Source organism: Euprymna scolopes, chromosome 15 (genome assembly GCF_053919585.1).
Source record: "Euprymna scolopes isolate OS-2025 chromosome 15, ASM5391958v1, whole genome shotgun sequence".
Classification (NCBI taxonomy): domain Eukaryota; kingdom Metazoa; phylum Mollusca; class Cephalopoda; order Sepiida; family Sepiolidae; genus Euprymna; species Euprymna scolopes.
The window spans coordinates 2,300,081-2,322,914 of record NC_136496.1 but is presented as its reverse complement, the minus strand read 5'-3'; the positions used below and the strand labels follow the sequence as shown (position 1 = coordinate 2,322,914).

Below are 22,834 nucleotides of genomic sequence, written 5' to 3'. Positions count from 1 at the left end.
GAGACGTGTCTTGAATTGCAAGATAAATCGTTGTAGAGACGTGTCTTGAATTGCAAGATAAATCGTTGTAGAGACGTGTCTTGAATTGCAAGATAAATCGTTGTAGAGACGTGTCTTGAATTGCAAGATAAATCGTTGTAGAGACGTGTCTTGAATTGCAAGATAAATCGTTGTAGAGACGTGTCTTGAATTGCAAGATAAATCGTAATCGATCAATTAGTTTTATTTTTAATTAAAAAAAAATTTATGAGTAACATAGAGCGACTATCTTGTTTGCCATTTTGAAAACAATCTAAAAAAAAAAACAAAGGGAGATAATTTGATAATTCAAACTTGTGACATTTATGTTCTAATACCTAGAAATTTCCATTAATTGTTTAAAAATGATTTTTTTTTATAAAAATAAAACTACTTGATCAGTTTATATGATTTTTGGAATATGATATTTTCATTTTGTCATGGGTATGTCCATCAAACAGATTTTTTATACTTTGTTTTTTATGAACTTTGGACAAGAACCAACATTTCTTATTACATTTCAATAAATTAAAATGTGGACAAAACTTATGGGATAACTTGTATTCTTTAGTTAGACAACATCTGTTCATTGAATCACTTTTTTTTTTTTTTTTTTTCCAGTAAGATATTCTGTGTCCATTTTGTCTTTCGATTATTCTTTCGGACAAACTTTTTTTACATAGGCATCGCCCCTTATCAAGGCCAAGAGGCCACTCGAGGATAAGGGTTAAAGCATGTACAGTAGAAATTGGACAATATAGTAATCGTTAATAATGGAAATTCGGTAAATTTGTTAACTTATATGGAACGGTTCATCAAAAACTTGTTTACGTTAGACTTGACGGCAACCATATTGTAGGCTTTTCCAAGAAATAACATTTTTTCTCGAACTTTGAGGAATATTATGGAAAGTAAACATTTGAAATGGAATAATACTAAGACTAAAATGATAAGTTTTTGTCATGTTGAAAAACCTTTGGAAAAATAAATGTTCATCTGCTCAGTTTATGGAAGGGAATCGAGTGCAGTTCAATCTTTTTGTGACACCTGCAAGCATTGGGTACACAAAAGCATGCAGTGGAATTACTTGAAGTTTGAGAGAAAATAACCAGTTTGTGTGCAAAAAGGTATATAACAATAAAGGTGGATGAGAACTCAGATGTGGAGAAAGTGTATCTGAATTATGTGAAGCTATTGAGGTTGTTGAAAAGTTTTGTTGTCGAGTTTAGGGTTTACCAAACTTCAGCATGGAGTCTGTGAGCAGGTGAAAAGTTTTTCACGGATCACTAACAAAATAATTTATAAAATAAATAAAACATTAATTTCAAATTTTAACACTAATGATACTGTTTACAACCATTTTTTGTTTTTGATTAAACAAAAGTTGTATTTGTTAGTTAATTTATTTTTTATTTTATTTTTCAAAATACAACAATTTTTGATTAAACAAAATTTGTTGCATTTTTTTGTTAATATATTTTTTATTTACATTTTTCATAAACCATCATGAAACTCTTTACACTTGTAGTTATGTATCACCTCTATTTCCAGTAAAAAAAAGATCAATAATTAAATTCTGCAGCCATTTGAATTTTCCATATAAAACATTTGATCTTCTTTAAGAAAAGGCTTCCAAAGACCCTCGGCCTCACTCACAGAGCCCCAGGACTCTGTAGAGTCCACTTTGGGAAACCCTGATCTAGGTGATATGATTGGAACATAAGGAGCTAATATGATTGCAAAAGTTTATAAGTGGATAGAATAAGTTCGGGCAATTTCTGTCATTACTAACCAGCAGAGCATTATCACTGTCAATCAAGGAAAGAGTCTATCGTGCATGTGTAAACTGGTCAGTAAAGGTTGAGGACACATGTTACATGGAAAGAAATGATACCGGAATGATATGACGGATGTGTAATGTGAATCTTAAAATACATTCTTAAATCTGATAATCTAAAAAGGAGACTTTGTTGGTATGGTCACTATGGCCACTGAATGTATGAGAGTTCTTTGATTAGTAGCTGTAGACCAGTTGGAGTAGCAGCCAACTTCAAATCCTACTCTGTATGGTCTTATGTGATCACTTGCTTTCAAGTTTCCCTGAACCAGTCAACCTTCTTGCAATTCAAGACTCGTTTCTACAACGATTTATCTTGCAATTCGACATTGATGTTTCTATGGTTTATGCAGGTAGACAAACGGTTCACATGTGATTCGTCTGTAGAATAACCTCTTCTGCAAATGTCAAATGTGTTCGGCAAATCTTCTAACCTAACGTGTTGTGTTCAATCAGATTTCATATTGAGGAGGGGGGGAGGGCAAGAAAACCTGGCAGAAAATCGTAAGGATGGATTTGTGAGAAAGAGGAATAAATAAAGAACTGGCCAGAGATAGAATAGTTAGAATGTCAATTTATAAAAGCTATCCAACATATGCCAGCATAAAAAACAGATATTAAACTGATGATGATGATGGGTGGAGTTTTTTGAATATGTATTCATATTTGTGTCACCCATATTTAATCGGACTTTATATATGTGTGACAATTCTTGCATTAAATTCGATGAAAGGTTTGTTAAAACATTGAGAAATAAAGTTCCCAATAAGAACATGACTCTTCGGAAAATGTTTATTTACTTGCATAAGTTTCTTCGAATTTTAGAAAGAATGGTTGACCAACCAGATAGGCACAGAAAATTTGTCTTATTCAACTAATAATATATATATATATATATATATATATATATATATATATATAAAATTTTGTCCACAGGTCTGGATATAAATAAATAAAAATAAAAAATAAAACCAATACAGGATTATTTCTCATTGTAATTTTTTTGTTTACTTCTAGACCTGTGGACTATATTAACCATTTATTTAATAATATTACCTATGCAAAGACAAATATTGACATAAAAAGCAGTATGATGTATCATACATTGTCAAATAAATGACAATGTTAATTATAGATAAATTTATATATCGCTACACTGCAAACAGACACCCATTTTTATACTCATCTCAAAGTTCAGTTTTATTAACTATACAAGCCTAAAATTGTTTTTGATATTTTTAGATATAGTTCTTTGCATATGTTTTTTTTTGTTTTTTGTTTTTTGTTTTTTTATACTAATAAGGACACTCATCAGTACCAAATATGCATGACAAAAGTTATATTGACCTTTAGTTAGTCTCGTGGATAGTGGGAGATTTTAATATTACTACATGGCTGAGAAACACAGAAAATATAAGAATGAATAATATTGTACCCGTGTAAAAGTAAATTACACCAGAAATATGATCAAAAAAGGTCAGTGCATTTATTGAAATAGTTGTACTGTAAAACTAATCAAACATTTATATACATGATTATGTGTGAGTATGTATGTGGCGTGTATAAAAAAAAAGATCGGATTGTTGGTGAGAGGCACTAGCTATAGGTGTATGTGACGTGTTATTTTGGTTTTTATGCATATTTAGTGATGATGAGTGCTCTCACTGATATTATAAAAAAAAACATATGCAGAGAACTATTTATGAAAATATCAGTAAATAGTCGAAATAGTTATACAGTTAATAAAAATGACCTTTATTTGAAATGAGCATAAAAATGAATGTCTCTTCCTCATGAAGCAATATATTATAAAAGGATTTATAGCTCTAGTATTGAACTATTGAGCTATCTAAACTTTGTGCTATTAATATATCTATAATTCTATAATTGAGTATAAAATTGAAATTTTTTTCTTATAATAGTGTATATATATATATATATATATATATATATATATATATATATAAAAACCTGCATTGTTGCTTACCATGTTTTTTTTTCTCTTTGCTTAAGATTAACATTTTTTTTTTTTCATTCTCTCATAATTTCTTAATCTTCTGCCGTCACTTAACGTTTGCTTGTTCCCATTTTCTGCCTTCTAATGTTGCATCTTCTTCACATATGATTGCCATATCATGATTCTCCACTGTCATTCTTTCCATTCCTTGCATGACTCCGTAGATGGCTTTTTAAACCAACTAAAGATATGCATGGCCTGTAGCAAAAGTGTCACACTTTCCACAGTGATTCTGAAGTTATTTTTGTTTATAACTATGTGTTGTCTATTTAGAGCATCTAACATATCGTACAGGTTGTCTTGTATGTTATCGCGGAAATATTGTTTCATGCCTATTTGTTTGTGGGGGTGATTTCTGTGGCCATCCTTTGAGAGACGTATTCGTTAATAGAATTCGCATGTATGTGACACAATTGTGACCCGAAAAGTCATATTTGAAATGACTCGGCATAAAATACATTCCGATGCTATGAACATTGCAGACATTCTAACTAGTTGCTCTTCGATGCTATCAGATCAGGATGTCTGAAGATGTTGGTTTCCTGATCAAAACTGCACCAAACATTGGTGTTGTTGTTTTTATTTTTCTTTCCATTTGCAAAACTCAATCATGTTCTGCAAAGTCAAAAACAAAAAGGTTTTTTTCTTCTTACAAAACAATCAACCCAAACACCATGAATAAATATTTGGAGATATAAAGAACTTGAAGCATAAAAACTTTTAGCAAAATGTCTGGATTCAGTATTAACTTGAAAGTTGTATTTTTTTTTTAATTTTATTTTCTCATCTTGAAAAAAAAAAATGAATTTCCAACACAATGGCACGTACAGTATGTCCATAATGTCTAAACATACAGAATAATAGGATATTTTTCAAACTTAACCTTGTGATCTGATTGAACAAATTCGTTCAGTCATAACTGAATGTAATGGTATAAACAAAGAGGGAATTGATTCAAACATGCCTTGTACGTATTAGTTTAGTATCTGGGTAGATGCCAGATACCTCCATTGCTTACATTCAGTGTGCCGCCATCTAAAATTACCAACAAATATTTTTTAATCATCTGCATCATAATTCACGTCATAACATGAAAAGGGTTGATATTCTATAAAATAAAATAATCGAAACAGCATGAATAATTTTTTTTTTGTTTTACATTTTCACCCCAAACAAGGCACAGTGCCACTTTAATGTAAAAGGCTACTATTTGGGACATCATTTTCAGGGATACTATGTAGGGAGTTGAGCAGCAAGATGTCTGTTTACATTACACTTGAACTTCTGCATGTCAGTACAGTTCGCGAAGCAGGAACCTAGAAGAGGATTCCAAAGTCTAGTAGTTCTGAGGAAGTAACTATTAGAGTAGAAGGCTTTCTGGCATCTGAGGATCTCTACTGTATAGGGGTGGAATTTTGCTGCTTGTTGTGGGGTATTTACGTCAAGGGGGCACAAAGGCTTGTAGTTCGTCGGAGCATCTCCCATTAAAATACTTGTAAAACAGAGGGACACAACATTTCTGCAATGGGATAGAGGTTGAAGCTTAGATGACAGTTTGACTTGAAGAGTAGAAACTTTTAGTAAAATATCTGGATTTTGCATTAAACAACTTGAAAACGGTTGATATGCCATAAAACAAAACAACCAAACTAAACACCATAAATAAATATTTGAAGATGTAAACAGTTTGAAGCATAAAAGTTTCTTAAAAATTACTGAATATACGATTAAATAACCTAAAAATGGTTGATATGCCATAAAAAAAAAAATTTTTTAAAACCGAACTAGTTGTTTTTTCATTACCTCTTTTCCCACTTTGTGTATAAAGATCCATAAAATTTTAATATTGCTGGTCTGGAAATGGGATAAATGACTAGTGGATATTTCTTTGCTTTTGTCTGAAAAAAAAAAACGTCTTAATTTAGGCTCTGAGTCCACTGGTTTGAATCTATGACTACATAACAATCTCATTTTTTTTTTTTATTTGTTTATACAGGGCTCTACATTGTGGATGAAACAGTCGCATTTGCAAGTGATTTTTCAAAGTGCCGACTAGAAATAATGAAATGTTTATCTTTTAACAATTGCATTTCTTTCACTCACAATCTTCCAAAGCTCACAACTGAGTGAAAAATATCTTTTCAACTTTTTTTAATAAAACGAACAAAGTTAAATTATTTAAACGATAAAAGTTTAATAGAACAATATACTCTTTTTTTTTTTTAACGAAGGCTGTTTAAAAAAAAATCTGAAGAAATTAGAATGTTTATACCTTCAAGTATCAACATAAAATTTGCTGTATATTTAGAATTACACTTATTAAAAAAAAACACACACACAGAAAAATCTTTATGGTGTACATACTCATCACAAAAACTAAGATGTCATATTCTAAAAATCATGTGGGTTTGGCTAGTAAATTTTTTATTTGGTTGTCAAGGGTCAACTAAAGATAAATTTTTCCGTAAAGCCCTGTCATACCTTTTTGTCAACATTTGTTTGTCTATTTATTATATTAATAACCATATTGCGATACTTTGTAAAAAGTACCAGAAAATTAATGATGCTGTACAAAGCAGGAGAAAATATCTTGATAATTACATAGACAATGTAATTATAGGACGAGAAAAACACTTAAAATGTTTTTGTTGCGTATTCTTGCCTGCGATTTCTTTAATTAAAACAAAAACAAAAGAAAAACACTCCACCATTCCAACCCGCAAGTAAATCTGGAGTGACACGTGTTTAACAGTTCAAAAATTTCATGGTAGAAGACAACAATTCTCACAGAAGTGAATATTAATTTTTTTCAAAATATTAAAAAAAAAAAAAAAAAGTTTTTCTAACGCCTCATACTTTATTAGCTACGACTGTACGTTAAACTTGCCCATTTACTGTTCATTCTTACTTGACTGGTTCTTTGCCACTGAAATCTGTTATTCAAAATAAAAACTGATTCTTACTCCTCTGTCAGCATTCCAACCTGCAAGGAAGTTCAGAGCAACACACGCTTAACCGTTTTTTTTTTTTTTGTTTTTTGTTTTTTTTTTTGGCTGAAGCCGATAACTCTCAGTTCAATCAGTGCAGATGAGAGGATCTTTTGATCTTGATAACTTAGTGACCCTTTTCACATCCGACTTTTGATGTTTTACATCTAAATTGTGGTCATCACATTTCCTGAGCTAGCACTTAAGACCATCAGTTTCTACACAATTTATTAAGCAGCCATAATTGTCAGAGTGAAGAAATGTGCTGATTCTTACCCTCCAAGACAAGTATGATGTTTCTTAATTGGGTAAACTCTAGAAGGGGTTGATCGCTTCAAGTATTTGAGTTCAATGTTAATTGTCCGCGATACGATGACATCAATGTCTGAATCAACAATGCCTGCCACTTTCAGTCATCTACAACCCTGTCTGTTGTCTCAACATGAGATCACAACAGGCAGGAAAGTTCAGATTTATCAAGCACTTGTTTACTGTAAAACCTCGCCTGTAAGAGCTGTGGATCTCAAAAGGTTGACCATTACTCCTGATCTTAAATGGAACACGTACATCAAATCTGTTGCCAAGGCTGCTGGAAAAATGGTGGGATCTTTCTATCGATCCAGTAGATATCTCACTGCTGATGCAATTCTCTATCTATATAAGAGCCAGGTACGTCCAAGGATGGAATACTGTTGCCACATCTGGGCAGGAGCTGCTAGAAAGGACTTGTCCTGCCTTGATAGAGTTCAAAATAGACTTTGTAGCCTCGTAGGAGATGTCCTTTTCTCTTCCCTGCAACCTCTATCTCACAGAAGAGATGTTGCGAGTTTGTCTCTGATGTATCGTTATTTTCATGGAAAGTGTTTGACTGAGCTTCAGTCTATGGTCCCCCCCCCTCGCCTAACTTTCACAAGAAACACTCGTCTAGCTGAAAACACTATCAATAATTCCCCCCACTCTTTATCTGTGCCTAAACCTAAACGTAGATTCCATGAACAAAGCTTCTTTCTTAGAACTGCACGCCTGTGGAATTGTCTTCCGTTTTCCTGCTTTCCGGCTGACTACAATATGGTTGTGTTCAATTCTAACGTAAATAAGTTCTTGATGAGCCGTTCCATATAAGTTATCAAATTTACCGAATTTTCATTACTAATGATTACTATATTGTCCAATTTCTACTGTACACTCTTTAACCATTATCCTTGAGTGGCCTCTTGGCCTTGATAATGTGGTGATGCCTGTGTAAAAAAAAAAAAAGAAGTGTTCAGCTTATACTGCCTCTGCTTAATTCTGAATTCTCGGTTCGCTGGAAAAATTGTAAAAACTTTGCAGGAAGTCTTTGATTATTCCTGTTTGCATCATATCCTCCAAGTTTGCGGTTTCAAATTTTCTCCTTCTTTAAGCTTTTTCACGCAGTGTGTTTGCTGGTTTAGTCATGCTAGCATTGCTTCTAACAGATCAATATTTGATTCTGACTAGTCATTTCTTCCTTTTTACCATCGCAGTGTGTTTTTTACACTAAAAACTGTAATTTGCTTCAGTTTCTTTGTAAAAGTAATTATGGCAAGAAAGATTATTACTGTGGAGACATTTTGTCTCTAATACTCAAATCAGCATCTGATGTAGGATCATACCCCTCAGCCTCTTTTAAATCGAGGACTTTACTGATTTGGCTATGCTGTATGCTGCAACACAAGAGAATTCATCCACAAAGCAATAGCTCTCAAAGTATTTTAAAGTTTGCAAAGACGCTTGGGAGGCCAGCTGAAGACATGGTTACACACCATCACAGCTGACGTCAAACCTAGCTCTCATCCACACATCTACAGTGTTTTCCGCTGGTCCTAGTATTAGCTACCCATCATTATCTTAACTGCTGCGGACCGTTGTACATTGACTGTGTTCATGCTGTATATTTTAAGAAAGGGTTTTCCAAAGTAGGCTCCGCGGAGCCTTGGAGCTCTGTGAGTGAGGCTGAGAGGGCTCTGGAAGCCGTTTCTTAAAGAGAAATAAATGCTTTATATGGAAGAATTAAATGGTGGCAGGCATTTAATTTTTTATCTTTTTTACTGGAAAGAGATATGATACAGAACTACAGGTGTAAAGAATTTCAGGATGGTTCATGAAAAAGAAAAAAATTAACAAAAAATGCAACAATTTTTAATTAATCAAAAAAAAAAAAATGGTTGTACCTATTTACAATGCCTCCCCACGGGACAGAGTTAGACACCAGGGTCGGTTTTTAACGTGGAGAAAAGGTACAAAAATAAAAATTGTCTCAGTCATGAAGGACTGCTCCTCCACCGAAAGAGAACAAGAAATGGAAGTGCAACATCTGAAGAACAGATACTACACTTTGATCTTGGCCAAAACATCATCATTAGCTTGTGTTAAAATTTGAAACAAATTTTGTTCATATTTATTTTAGAAATTATCTTGTTAGTACTCTGTGGAAAACTTTTGTCCTCAGGGTCTCCTATGCTAAGGGGGGGAGGAGCTGGCTCAACCCATCATGAGTTAAATTCACTTCAAGTCAAGTAAGAGTGAGATGTTGTAAAAAAAAAACTCAATATAAGGAAATCGGCATCACAGCGTTGAGCTGCGATGCAGGCGACGAATTTTGCTTTCTCTCTTTAGCTGATTGTCGGTGACTTTGCCTACTATGTGAACAAGTCTTTTAAGTTCAGAAGATCCGCAGTTGGTCACGGTTAAGTTGCATCTATCGAGATCAATTCTCTGGGATCCGTCAAACCAGAAGTCTATACCATATATTATAGTTGAGTTAATCATGCTTGGTGACTGAAGATCTTTCAGATCCCTAAACCTATGACGCTGCCGATGTTGTTACAGAAAAAGGATCTTGTTAGTACAGCTTCATTAAACAAGTCTTTCATCTTTTTTTTTACTTTTTATATTAAATCTGTTATTTTATTTTTTTAAATATCCACTTCGATTATGTTGTATAGCACACGTTATTTTTGTCTTTTGCTGTTTCATTTGTAGTGTTGTAAAAAAGCTGAAAGTCATATTTAGACCAGCCGTTAAGATTCAGACATTTTATTTTCTTTATTTGTTTACATCTTTGCACTTGATAACCTTTTATGTTGTTGTGATGATGTTGTTGTTGTGATGATGATGATGATGATGATGTCTTTGCCTTCTTTCCATTGTTTTTATTTCACGGATGACATGTTGTACATGAATGTTTTTTCGTACTAATTCCTTCTTTTTCCTCTTTGCACTTTCCATCTCTTCAATCTTAGTTGCTCCACATCTGAAATAACTGCCTCCACACATTTTCCAATTAAACCATCAGCTCGGGTTTATTTCAAACTAGCATTTCAGCCCGGGTGTTTGGAGGTGTATGTTAAGCAAAAAAAAAAGCGATCAATTTTTTTAACTTTGACCCCTATTATGACCCTTTAACATTTATTCTTTTGGGCTCAAATCAAGTTATTAAGTTAGATCCATGTCCAAGGAATCTATATCTAAAATTTCAAGTGTTTAGACCCAAAATTGTTGGAGGAGTTTGGTAGAGTTCTTAAAGATCAAATTGTTGAACTTTGACCCCCTTAATAGTCAAATTTCTGGCCAAAAACTGATCACAAAGATTTTCCCAAATCTCAGTACCCTGTATATCAAATTTCGAGTCTGTAGACTTAAAATTGACAGAGCTATTGCGTAGGGAAATGTATACAGACACACAGACACGTTCACTTTTATAGATATATAGATTGAGTCAAGGGTCATAAGCAAAGCAGAGTAAAAAGTGGGGATTTATTTTCAGCAGCCTTGTAAATCTCACTGATTTTATCCTTTAGTCCTCACATTCCATCAATGGTATTTTTAAAAAAAGAGAAAGAATTACTGATTTCTGGGTCAGAATTTATCCATGAAACACATATCGTTAGCTAGTTTTTCACCTTGAAGTAGTATTTAATAAAAAAAAAATTTTTAAGCTCTTTACATTAAGTGGTTATATGCTTTGTCTGGAACGATTTCAATAAAAAAAATATGTAGCAATTTTGATTGTGATGGTTTTCTCGATTGTGGTCCAAATGAGAAATTAAGCAAACTACAAAAATTCACCAAACTTTTGTTCATACCATCCTTGTCTCTGCCCGTAACGAGGATGGTATGAAAATTGTAAAAACTTTGCAGGAAATCTTTGATTATTCCTATTTACATTACATCCTCCAAGTTGGCAGCTTCAAATTTCCTTCTTCTTTTTTCACACAATGTATTCACTGGGTTAAGTCACACTAGCATCGCATCTAACAAATCAATATTTGATTCTAACTAGCCATTTCTTCCTTTTTTACCATCACAGCATGTTCTTTACACTAAAATCCTTGCTTTGGTTTCTTTCTAAAAATAATTATTATGGCAAGAAAGATTATTACAGTGGAGATAATTCTAAATAATAACCTTAAAATCATTTTGAGCCATCTTTTTTCCACCTCTTTATGACTAGTGCAATCATGTATTACAAAGTCAAAAACAAAAATGATAATTTTCACTACAAAACAATCAAACCAACACCATAAATAAATATTTGAAAATATACAGAACTTGAAGCATTAAAAATATTACTAGCATGTCCAGATTAACTTTAAATGGGTTGATATGCTGTACAACAAAAAAAACAACAACATAGATAAATATTTGAAGATATAAAGAACTTGAAACATGAAAGTTTTTACCAAAATGGCTGGACTTGACATTGAATAACACGAAGGAAGTTGATATGCTGTGAAATGAAACAAACAGACCAAACATATGAACAAATATTTGAAGATATTTATGAACGGTGAATGCTCTGACGAACTGCATACACTTGTGCCCCCACGACGTAGACACCCTCGACAAACCCGACAGGCAGCTAAATCCCACCCCCACACAGTAGAGATCCCTAGATGTAAAAGATCTTTCTACTCCAGTAGTTTCTTCCCCAGAACCTCTAGACTCTGTAATTCCATTCCAGGTCCCTGCTTCCCTAACTGTACTGACATGCAGAAGTTCAAGTGTAACGTGAACCGACATCTTGCTGCCCAAATCCCAACATAGTGCCCCAGTAGTTGCTGCCCCTGATAGTAGCCCCCTACACCAAAGTGGCAATTTGCCTTGTTTGGGGTGAAAATGTAAAAAAAAAAAAAAAACAACTTGAAACCGAAAAAGTTTTCCCAAAATGACTGAATTCAACCGAGTGGTGATAAACAAGGAGAACAACTAAGCTCCATGAATAAATGTGTGAAAATATAAACAACTTTAAGCAAACATTTTTTTTTTTTCAAAATTAATTCTGGATTTGGCATTTAATAACCTGAAAAGGGTTTATATGCCGTAAAACAACCAAACTTTTTGTGGCTCACACATTATTTTTGAACATTTAAAAATCTAAACAAAAATAACATGAACGAATGCTGGACTACGCTAGGTAGATAAAGTTTGTTTCTTGTCAATTTTTTTTTTTTTTTCAAAATTAATTTTGGATTTGGCATTTAATAACCTGAAAAGGGTTTATATGCCGTAAAACAACCAAACTTTTTGTGGCTCACACATTATTTTTGAAAATTTAAAAATCTAAACAAAAATAACATGAACGAATGCTGGACTACGCTAGGTAGATAAAGTTTGTTTCTTGTCAATTTTTTTTTTTTTTTTCAAAATTAATTTTGGATTTGGCATTTAATAACCTGAAAAGGGTTTATATGCCGTAAAACAACCAAACTTTTTGTGGCTCACACATTATTTTTGAAAATTTAAAAATCTAAACAAAAATAACATGAACGAATGCTGGACTACGCTAGGTAGATAAAGTTTGTTTCTTGTCAATTTTTTTTTTTTTTTCAAAATTAATTTTGGATTTGGCATTTAATAACCTGAAAAGGGTTTATATGCCGTAAAACAACCAAACTTTTTGTGGCTCACACATTATTTTTGAAAATTTAAAAATCTAAACAAAAATAACATGAACGAATGCTGGACTACGCTAGGTAGATAAAGTTTGTTTCTTGTCAATTTTTTTTTTTTTTTCAAAATTAATTTTGGATTTGGCATTTAATAACCTGAAAAGGGTTTATATGCCGTAAAACAACCAAACTTTTTGTGGCTCACACATTATTTTTGAAAATTTAAAAATCTAAACAAAAATAACATGAACGAATGCTGGACTACGCTAGGTAGATAAAGTTTGTTTCTTGTCAATTTTTTTTTTTTTTTCAAAATTAATTTTGGATTTGGCATTTAATAACCTGAAAAGGGTTTATATGCCGTAAAACAACCAAACTTTTTGTGGCTCACACATTATTTTTGAAAATTTAAAAATCTAAACAAAAATAACATGAACGAATGCTGGACTACGCTAGGTAGATAAAGTTTGTTTCTTGTCAATTTTTTTTTTTTTTTCAAAATTAATTTTGGATTTGGCATTTAATAACCTGAAAAGGGTTTATATGCCGTAAAACAACCAAACTTTTTGTGGCTCACACATTATTTTTGAAAATTTAAAAATCTAAACAAAAATAACATGAACGAATGCTGGACTACGCTAGGTAGATAAAGTTTGTTTCTTGTCAATTTTTTTTTTTTTTTCAAAATTAATTTTGGATTTGGCATTTAATAACCTGAAAAGGGTTTATATGCCGTAAAACAACCAAACTTTTTGTGGCTCACACATTATTTTTGAAAATTTAAAAATCTAAACAAAAATAACATGAACGAATGCTGGACTACGCTAGGTAGATAAAGTTTGTTTCTTGTCAATTTTTTTTTTTTTTTTTCAAAATTAATTTTGGATTTGGCATTTAATAACCTGAAAAGGGTTTATATGCCGTAAAACAACCAAACTTTTTGTGGCTCACACATTATTTTTGAAAATTTAAAAATCTAAACAAAAATAACATGAACGAATGCTGGACTACGCTAGGTAGATAAAGTTTGTTTCTTGTCAATTTTTTTTTTTTTTTTTCAAAATTAATTTTGGATTTGGCATTTAATAACCTGAAAAGGGTTTATATGCCGTAAAACAACCAAACTTTTTGTGGCTCACACATTATTTTTGAAAATTTAAAAATCTAAACAAAAATAACATGAACGAATGCTGGACTACGCTAGGTAGATAAAGTTTGTTTCTTGTCAATTTTTTTTTTTTTTTTTCAAAATTAATTTTGGATTTGGCATTTAATAACCTGAAAAGGGTTTATATGCCGTAAAACAACCAAACTTTTTGTGGCTCACACATTATTTTTGAAAATTTAAAAATCTAAACAAAAATAACATGAACGAATGCTGGACTACGCTAGGTAGATAAAGTTTGTTTCTTGTCAATTTTTTTTTTTTTTTTTCAAAATTAATTTTGGATTTGGCATTTAATAACCTGAAAAGGGTTTATATGCCGTAAAACAACCAAACTTTTTGTGGCTCACACATTATTTTTGAAAATTAAAAAATCTAAACAAAAATAACATGAACGAATGCTGGACTACGCTAGGTAGATAAAGTTTGTTTCTTGTCAATTTTTTTTTTTTTTTTTCAAAATTAATTTTGGATTTGGCATTTAATAACCTGAAAAGGGTTTATATGCCGTAAAACAACCAAACTTTTTGTGGCTCACACATTATTTTTGAAAATTTAAAAATCTAAACAAAAATAACATGAACGAATGCTGGACTACGCTAGGTAGATAAAGTTTGTTTCTTGTCAATTTTTTTTTTCACGCTCATTTCTACTTAAGCATGTTTTTTCTTTTGAATTTTCACTCCGCAATCAAAATCTCACGTAAAAAAATTAATCGCACTAGTATAATTTTATTCCTTTTGCACAATTTATAACAATCACCTTACGTTTTGTTTTCGAAACTGTTTCCCTTTTGTGTGCATGATGGTTGCCAAACTGTTTTTCTACGGAAATTTTCAAATGTATTTTCTGTATTTGACCTAATGTTGTCGAATGATCTTTTCTAGTGAAATGGGTTTTTTCAATCCATATAACGTTTCGATAAAATTTATGCCTTCTTCAGATTTGTAAAAGCCAAGAGAAGAAAGATGTTATTTATTCGGAGACAGCCTTACAAATGAATAAGGTAAACTTTGTCTGACCTCCTTGATGACCTCATAAAAAAAAAAAAATATTGGTCCTATCAAATTATATCCTTTATATCTGCATATTTGTTTTTGTTTTTCCTTCTTCTTCCCTTCCTTTTTTTCTTTTAATCCTTTTTGTTTGCATTTCCTCTACCCCTTTCTTAGCTTTCTCTTCTTCCCTCTTTTTTTTTTTTTTGCTTCCCTCTTTTTTTTTTTTTTTTGCTTCCCTCTCCTATTTCTTTGCTTTCTAATCCTCCCTCTCTTCTTTTTCGTTTGTTTTCTCCTCTTCCCCCTCCCCCATTTCTTTGCTTTCTCCTTCTCCTCCTCCTCCTCCTCCATTTCTTTGCTTTCTCCTTCTCCTCCTCCTTCTCCTCCTCCTCCTCCATTTCTTTGCTTTCTCCTTCTTCTCCTCCTCCTCCTCCTCCTCCTCCTCCTCCATTTCTTTGCTTTTTCCTCCTCTTACCCCATTTCTTTGCTTTCTCCTCCTTCTCCCTCATTTTTTTCTTTCTCCTCCTTCTCCCTCATTTTTTTCTTTCTCCTCCTTCTCCCTCATTTCTTTGCTTTCTCCTCCTTCTCCTCCATTTCTTTGCTTTCTCCTCCTTCTCCTCCATTTCTTTGCTTTCTCCTCCTCCTCCATTTCTTTGCTTTCTCCTCCTCCATTTCTTTGCTATCTCTTCCTCCTCCTCCTCCTCCTCCTCCTCCTCCTCCATTTCTTTGCTTTCTCCTCCTCCTCCTCCTCCATTTCTTTGCTTTCTCCTCCTCCTCCTCCATTTGTTTGCTTTCTCCTCATCCTCCTCCTCCTCCTCCATTTCTTTGCTTTCTCCTCCTCCTCCTCCTCCTCCATTTCTTTGCTTTCTCCTCCTCCATTTCTTTGCTATCTCTTCCTCCTCCTCCTCCATTTTTTTGCTTTCTCCTCCTCCTCCATTTCTTTGCTTTCTCCTCCTCCTCCATTTCTTTGCTTTCTCCTCCTCCATTTCTTTGCTATCTCTTCCTCCTCCTCCTCCTCCATTTCTTTGCTTTCTCCTCCTCCTCCTCCTCCATTTCTTTGCTTTCTCCTCCTCCTCCTCCATTTCTTTGCTTTCTCCTCCTCCTCCTCCATTTCTTTGCTTTCTCCTCCTCCTCCTCCATTTCTTTTCTTTCTCTTCCTCCTCCTCCATTTCTTTGCTTTCTCCTCCTCCTCCATTTTTTTGCTTTCTCCTCCTCCTCCATTTCTTTGCTATCTCCTCCTCTTTCTTTTCTTGCACTTTCCACCTCTTCTCTTTTTCTTTGCTGTCTCTTCCACCCTGTCATTGTTTTTCTTGCTCCTTCTCCTCTCCACTCTTTATCCTTGCTCCCCCTTTTTATTCCTCCTTTTTCCTTGCTTCCCCCTCCTCCTGCTCCCTTTTCTTTTTCCATTTTCTCCTCCTCTCACTAATTTCTCCTTATTCATTTGTAATGTTGTCTCCAAATGAATATCTTCCTTCTCTCAGCTTTTGCCAATCTAAAATCACTATCAATTAAACCGAAGCATCATATGAACTTCACATGAGAGCTTTTCTCGCACGTTATTCATAGCATATTGTTGGACATTCCCCTTCCCCTATTTCCATGTGTCTATGTATATACACCTTGACTTTTATATAAAAGTCACTTTGTGTGAGTGTCAGTTCTTTCCCCATATGTTCTGAAACGGCTGAACCTATCTTTCGCAAATTTCACACAAAGGTAATTTATATGTCTGGCAGTGTTCTTAGATATGTTTTGTACAGAAATTTATCCGATAAGTATCGAAAATCAGAAAACTCTTATCTTAAAAAAATAGTCTTTCTTTCTCTCTTATAGATTTTTTTAAAAAATTTTACAAGGGAATATTTTATGTTACACCAGCCAAAGGAAATAATAAAATCTCAGCAAATCATTTCTTCTTAAAAAAAAAAAACAAACAGATTTATTGACATCTGGAGATATAGCTGAGTGGTAGAGTATTTAACTACAGATCGAATGATCCTATGTTCAATTCCAGGTGTATCTCACCATTTTATTTTAATTTTTTCTTATTAATGAGTTCAATTTACTATAAAAGAAGAGGTACCATTTAAAACTGCTGCAAATCATTTCTTGGTTTGCATATTTTAAAACTAGACATTAATCAGAAATGACTTTTCCAGGGCATTCAGAATCAAACACAAATATCAGCTGATGTGATATTGTAAACAGACGGAATTTGATGAACGATATTTTTTTATTATTTTTATCTTTTGCGAATTAGTCCATTGGGCAAATTATTCCTCACGTTATATAATAATATTCCTCATAATATATAATAACATTCATCGTAATATATAATAACATTCATCATAATATATAATAACATTCATCATAATATATAATAACATTCATCGTAATATATAATAACATTCATCGTAATATATAATAACATTCATCTGAATATATAATAACATTCATCGTAATATATAATAACATTCATCATAATATATAATAACATTCACCGTAATATATAATAACATTCATCATAATATATAATAACATTCATCGTAATATATAATAACATTCATCGTAATATATAATAACATTCATCATAATATATAAAAACATTCACCGTAATATATAAAAACATTCACCGTAATATATAAAAACATTCATCGTAATATATAATAACATTCATCATAATATATAATAACATTCATCATAATATATAATAACATTCATCGTAATATATAACAACATTCACCGTAATATATAATAACATTCATCGTAATATATAATAACATTCATCGTAATATATAATAACATTCATCGTAATATATAATAACATTCATCATAATATATAATAACATTCATCGTAATATATAATAACATTCATCATAATATATAATAACATTCATCGTAATATATAATAACATTCACCATAATATATAATAACATTCATCGTAATATATAATAACATTCACCGTACTATATATAATAACATTCATCATAATATATAACAACATTCATCATAATATATAATAATATTCACCGTAATATATAATAACATTCATCATAATATATAATAACATTCATCGTAATATATAATAACATTCATCATAATATATAATAACATTCATCATAATATATAATAACATTCATCGTAATATATAACAACATTCACCGTAATATATAATAACATTCATCATAATATATAATAACATTCATCATAATATATAATAACATTCATCGTAATATATAATAACATTCATCATAATATATAATAACATTCATCGTAATATATAATAACATTCACCATAATATATAATAACATTCATCGTAATATATAATAACATTCACCGTAATATATAATAACATTCATCATAATATATAACAACATTCATCATAATATATAAAAACATTCATCGTAATATATAATAACATTCATCGTAATATATAATAACATTCATCATAATATATAATAACATTCATCATAATATATAATAACATTCATCGTAATATATAATAATATTCATCATAATATATAATAACATTCATCATAATATATAATAATATTCATCATAATATATAATAACATTCATCATAATATATAATAACATTCATCATAATATATAATAACATTCATCATAATATATAATAACATTCATCGTAATATATAATAACATTCACCATAATATATAATAACATTCATCGTAATATATAATAACATTCACCGTAATATATAATAACATTCATCATAATATATAACAACATTCATCATAATATATAATAATATTCACCGTAATATATAATAACATTCATCATAATATATAATAACATTCATCGTAATATATAATAACATTCATCATAATATATAATAACATTCATCATAATATATAATAACATTCATCGTAATATATAACAACATTCACCGTAATATATAATAACATTCATCATAATATATAATAACATTCATCATAATATATAATAACAATCATCGTAATATATAATAACATTCATCATAATATATAATAACATTCATCGTAATATATAATAACATTCACCATAATATATAATAACATTCATCGTAATATATAATAACATTCACCGTAATATATAATAACATTCATCATAATATATAACAACATTCATCATAATATATAATAATATTCATCGTAATATATAATAACATTCATCATAATATATAATAACATTCATCATAATATATAATAACATTCATCATAATATATAATAACATTCATCGTAATATATAATAACATTCATCGTAATATATAATAACATTCATCGTAATATATAATAACATTCATCATAATATATAATAACATTCATCATAATATATAATAATATTCATCGTAATATATAATAACATTCATCATAATATATAATAACATTCATCATAATATATAATAACATTCATCGTAATATATAATAACATTCATCATAATATATAATAACATTCATCATAATATATAATAACATTCATCATAATATATAATAACATTCATCATAATATATAATAACATTCATCATAATATATAATAACATTCATCATAATATATAATAACATTCATCATAATATATAATAACATTCATCATAATATATAATAACATTCATCATAATATATAATAACATTCATCATAATATATAATAACATTCATCATAATATATAATAACATTCATCATAATATATGACATTCATCATAATATATAATAACATTCATCATAATATATTATAATATTCATCATAATATAAAATAACATTCATCGTAATATATAATAACATTCACCATAATATATAATAACATTCACCATAATATATAATAACATTCATCATAATATATAATAACATTCATCGTAATATATAATAACATTCATCGTAATATATAATAACATTCATCGTAATATATAATAACATTCATCATAATATATAATAACATTCATCGTAATATATAATAACATTCATCGTAATATATAATAATATTCATCATAATATATAATAACATTCATCGTAATATATAATAACATTCATCATAATATATAATAATATTCATCGTAATATATAATAACATTCATCGTAATATATAATAATATTCATCATAATATATAATAACATTCATCGTAATATATAATAACATTCATCGTAATATATAATAATATTCATCGTAATATATAATAACATTCATCGTAATATATAATAACATTCATCGTAATATATAATAATATTCATCATAATATATAATAACATTCATCATAATATATAATAACATTCATCGTAGTGTATAAAACATTCATCGTAATATATAATAAGATTCATCGTAATATATAATAACATTCATCGTAATATATAATAACATTCACCGTAATATATAATAACATTCATCGTAATATATAATAACATTCATCGTAATATATAATAACATTCATCGTAATATATAATAACATTCATCATAATATATAATAACATTCACCGTAATATATAATAACATTCATCGTAATATATAATAACATTCACCGTAATATATAATAACATTCACCCTAATATATAATAACATTCACCCTAATATATAATAACATTCATCGTAATATATAATAACATTCATCATAATATATAATAACATTCACCATAATATATAATAACATTCACCGTAATATATAATAACATTCACCGTAATATATAATACCATTCATCGTAATATATAATAACATTCACCGTAATATATAATAACATATTATATAATAATATTCATCATAATATATAATAATCAAAAGAGGATAAATTCTTTAATACATAATCTGCATGGATTAAAATATTATGTTTAAGCGTATTGTACGACCGGTTAACATGTATAATATGTGAACATGCCTGTGTGTTTACTCGCCTGTTTGTGTTCGTCCTACATGTTGTTCTGGTCTAATCCATCGATGATCCATGTTGATCCATCGATTTAATGTTGTAACAAAGAATTAGAATCCCAAGCAAAAAAAAAGCAGACGTCTACTTTATAAACAACTAATATTTTTCATAAGTGACACTCGCTTCACAAAGATTGAATGGCAGACTTGCAGATCTTTGCTCAACCAGACCGACACATCCAAGTTCAATTACAGAGTCCCTTGACTGTGAGTTTCAAAGGGAGCCACTCAACCCAAAGGAGCACACTCGCCCAAACCACCTTGTAGCTCTACCCTAAACCAACTTCCCACTCTCCAACATTCAACTTTAATTCCCACTCTTGATACTCCTTCGAGATCTTTTCACACCTGACTAACTCTGGCTTTTTTGTTGGGGGTTCATTATTTAGCCATCCAGAAGTCCTACTGTTCTCCAATCATTTTTTTCTTTCACAAAGCCAACATCATTGGGACTCTTCCATTAAATTAGGCACTTTTTTAAACAAAGAGAATAACTCTTGTGTGGTCTGACTATGGCCAGAGATATTTTTCATTCTCTGCGTCATCCTCCCCCTTCCTTGACCAAGCATCTAACAATTGTAATATGACTTATTTGCTCACATAAGCAAAACATGATGTACATCAGATGAAGACCAATGAATGTAATAAGGTGTATATAAGAGTGCTCAATAAAAAGAGCAGGATATACTTGCATTTATATTCAGATAAACATAATACATAGTCACTACACAATCATTACAATGTTTTGATCAGTCAGTTATAAATAACCAATGACCTCATCAGGTGACGTGAATTCTTTCTTTTTGAAAAATTTAGTCCTTGAATAATATATATATATATATATATATATATATATATAATTCCCAAAACCTCTGGCCTTGATGGAGGGGAGACTAAAACTTGCTGCTATGGTTTCAAATGATCTGAAATAACGGCAAGGGGAGACTTGATTCCAAATATTTCTCATATGTTATATCTCCCCTCTTTTGGAAATAGGGTACGATTATGAATATCTCCAGTATCAAATAATCCTTATACACTGTGAAATTTACTTTATGTATGAAAACCAAAGAAAGGAGATATAACACATGAGAAATATTTGGAATCAAGTCTCCCCTTGCTGTTATTTCAAATCATTTGAAACCATAGCAGCCAGTTTTAATCTCCCCTCCATCAAGGCCAGATGTTTTGGGAAAATATCAGATATTTTGTAATTCATATGCAAAACTAAGAAAACAAATGACTATGATAAAATATTTTATGGCTGTAAAAAAGTGCCAAAAATAGCCTTTGGATGACGGATGATCCTTTTAATGCGCCATCTTATGGGCAAATGTCACATAGTTCACTACACAATTTAGATCATTACATTTCCAACGAGTCTTCATCTGTTTAATTCTGATCAATAGTCGCTGAGATTTGGAACTTATAAAATTGCAGAAAAAGGTGGTATATCTAAATATGGATATATTAGCCAAATTGAATATTAAAATGCTCATATCTTTACGACATATCTACATGAAAATTTGTAGCTTTTTGAAGATTCTATACTATTCTATGGTTAAAATTTTATGACAGTTGGTAAAAAGAAGCTACGTTTTCAAACCAATAAAATATGCCCAAATTTGCCTACATTTTTATATATAGTGTTCTGATTTGGTTGTCTCCCCTGTAGCCTTGTGAAGCCACGAATAAATGACTAGCAAATACTTTCATGTGAAAAGTGTTTTAGTCTCATTTGTTAGATATTTTCCCTCTTTTTCTACACACACACACACACCATGAGAGAACTTGAATACCTACTAGACACTATCCTTGAGTGTGCAAGATCTCTCTGTACAGGGCTTTGTCAGGATACTTCCCTTTTCATAGAAATCTTGACCAAATATTCAAAATAACATAGTATTTGAAATGTAAATAAAATCGCATGACACAGCTATACATGGGCTCATATGAAGAATGATACAACTTCTAGTTATGTTAGTTTAA

The 22,834-nt window shown here is 30.6% G+C and overlaps 1 protein-coding gene across 8 annotated transcripts in view; it reads left to right on the top strand.

Moving 5' to 3' along the window:
• LOC145293690 (inhibitor of growth protein 3-like) overlaps positions 1-22,834 on the top strand; it is a 107,844-nt gene that overhangs the window by 51,424 nt on the left and 33,586 nt on the right. For 4 of the 8 annotated variants that reach the window (XM_080140095.1, XM_080140093.1, XM_080140094.1 and 1 more), the window contains one exon: positions 14,880-14,942. The exons of the other annotated variants lie outside the window; for them this stretch is intronic. In XM_080140095.1, the coding sequence (XP_079996221.1) occupies positions 14,880-14,942 (63 nt within the window). The remainder of the gene's footprint in view (positions 1-14,879; positions 14,943-22,834) is intronic. 8 annotated transcript variants of the gene reach the window in all.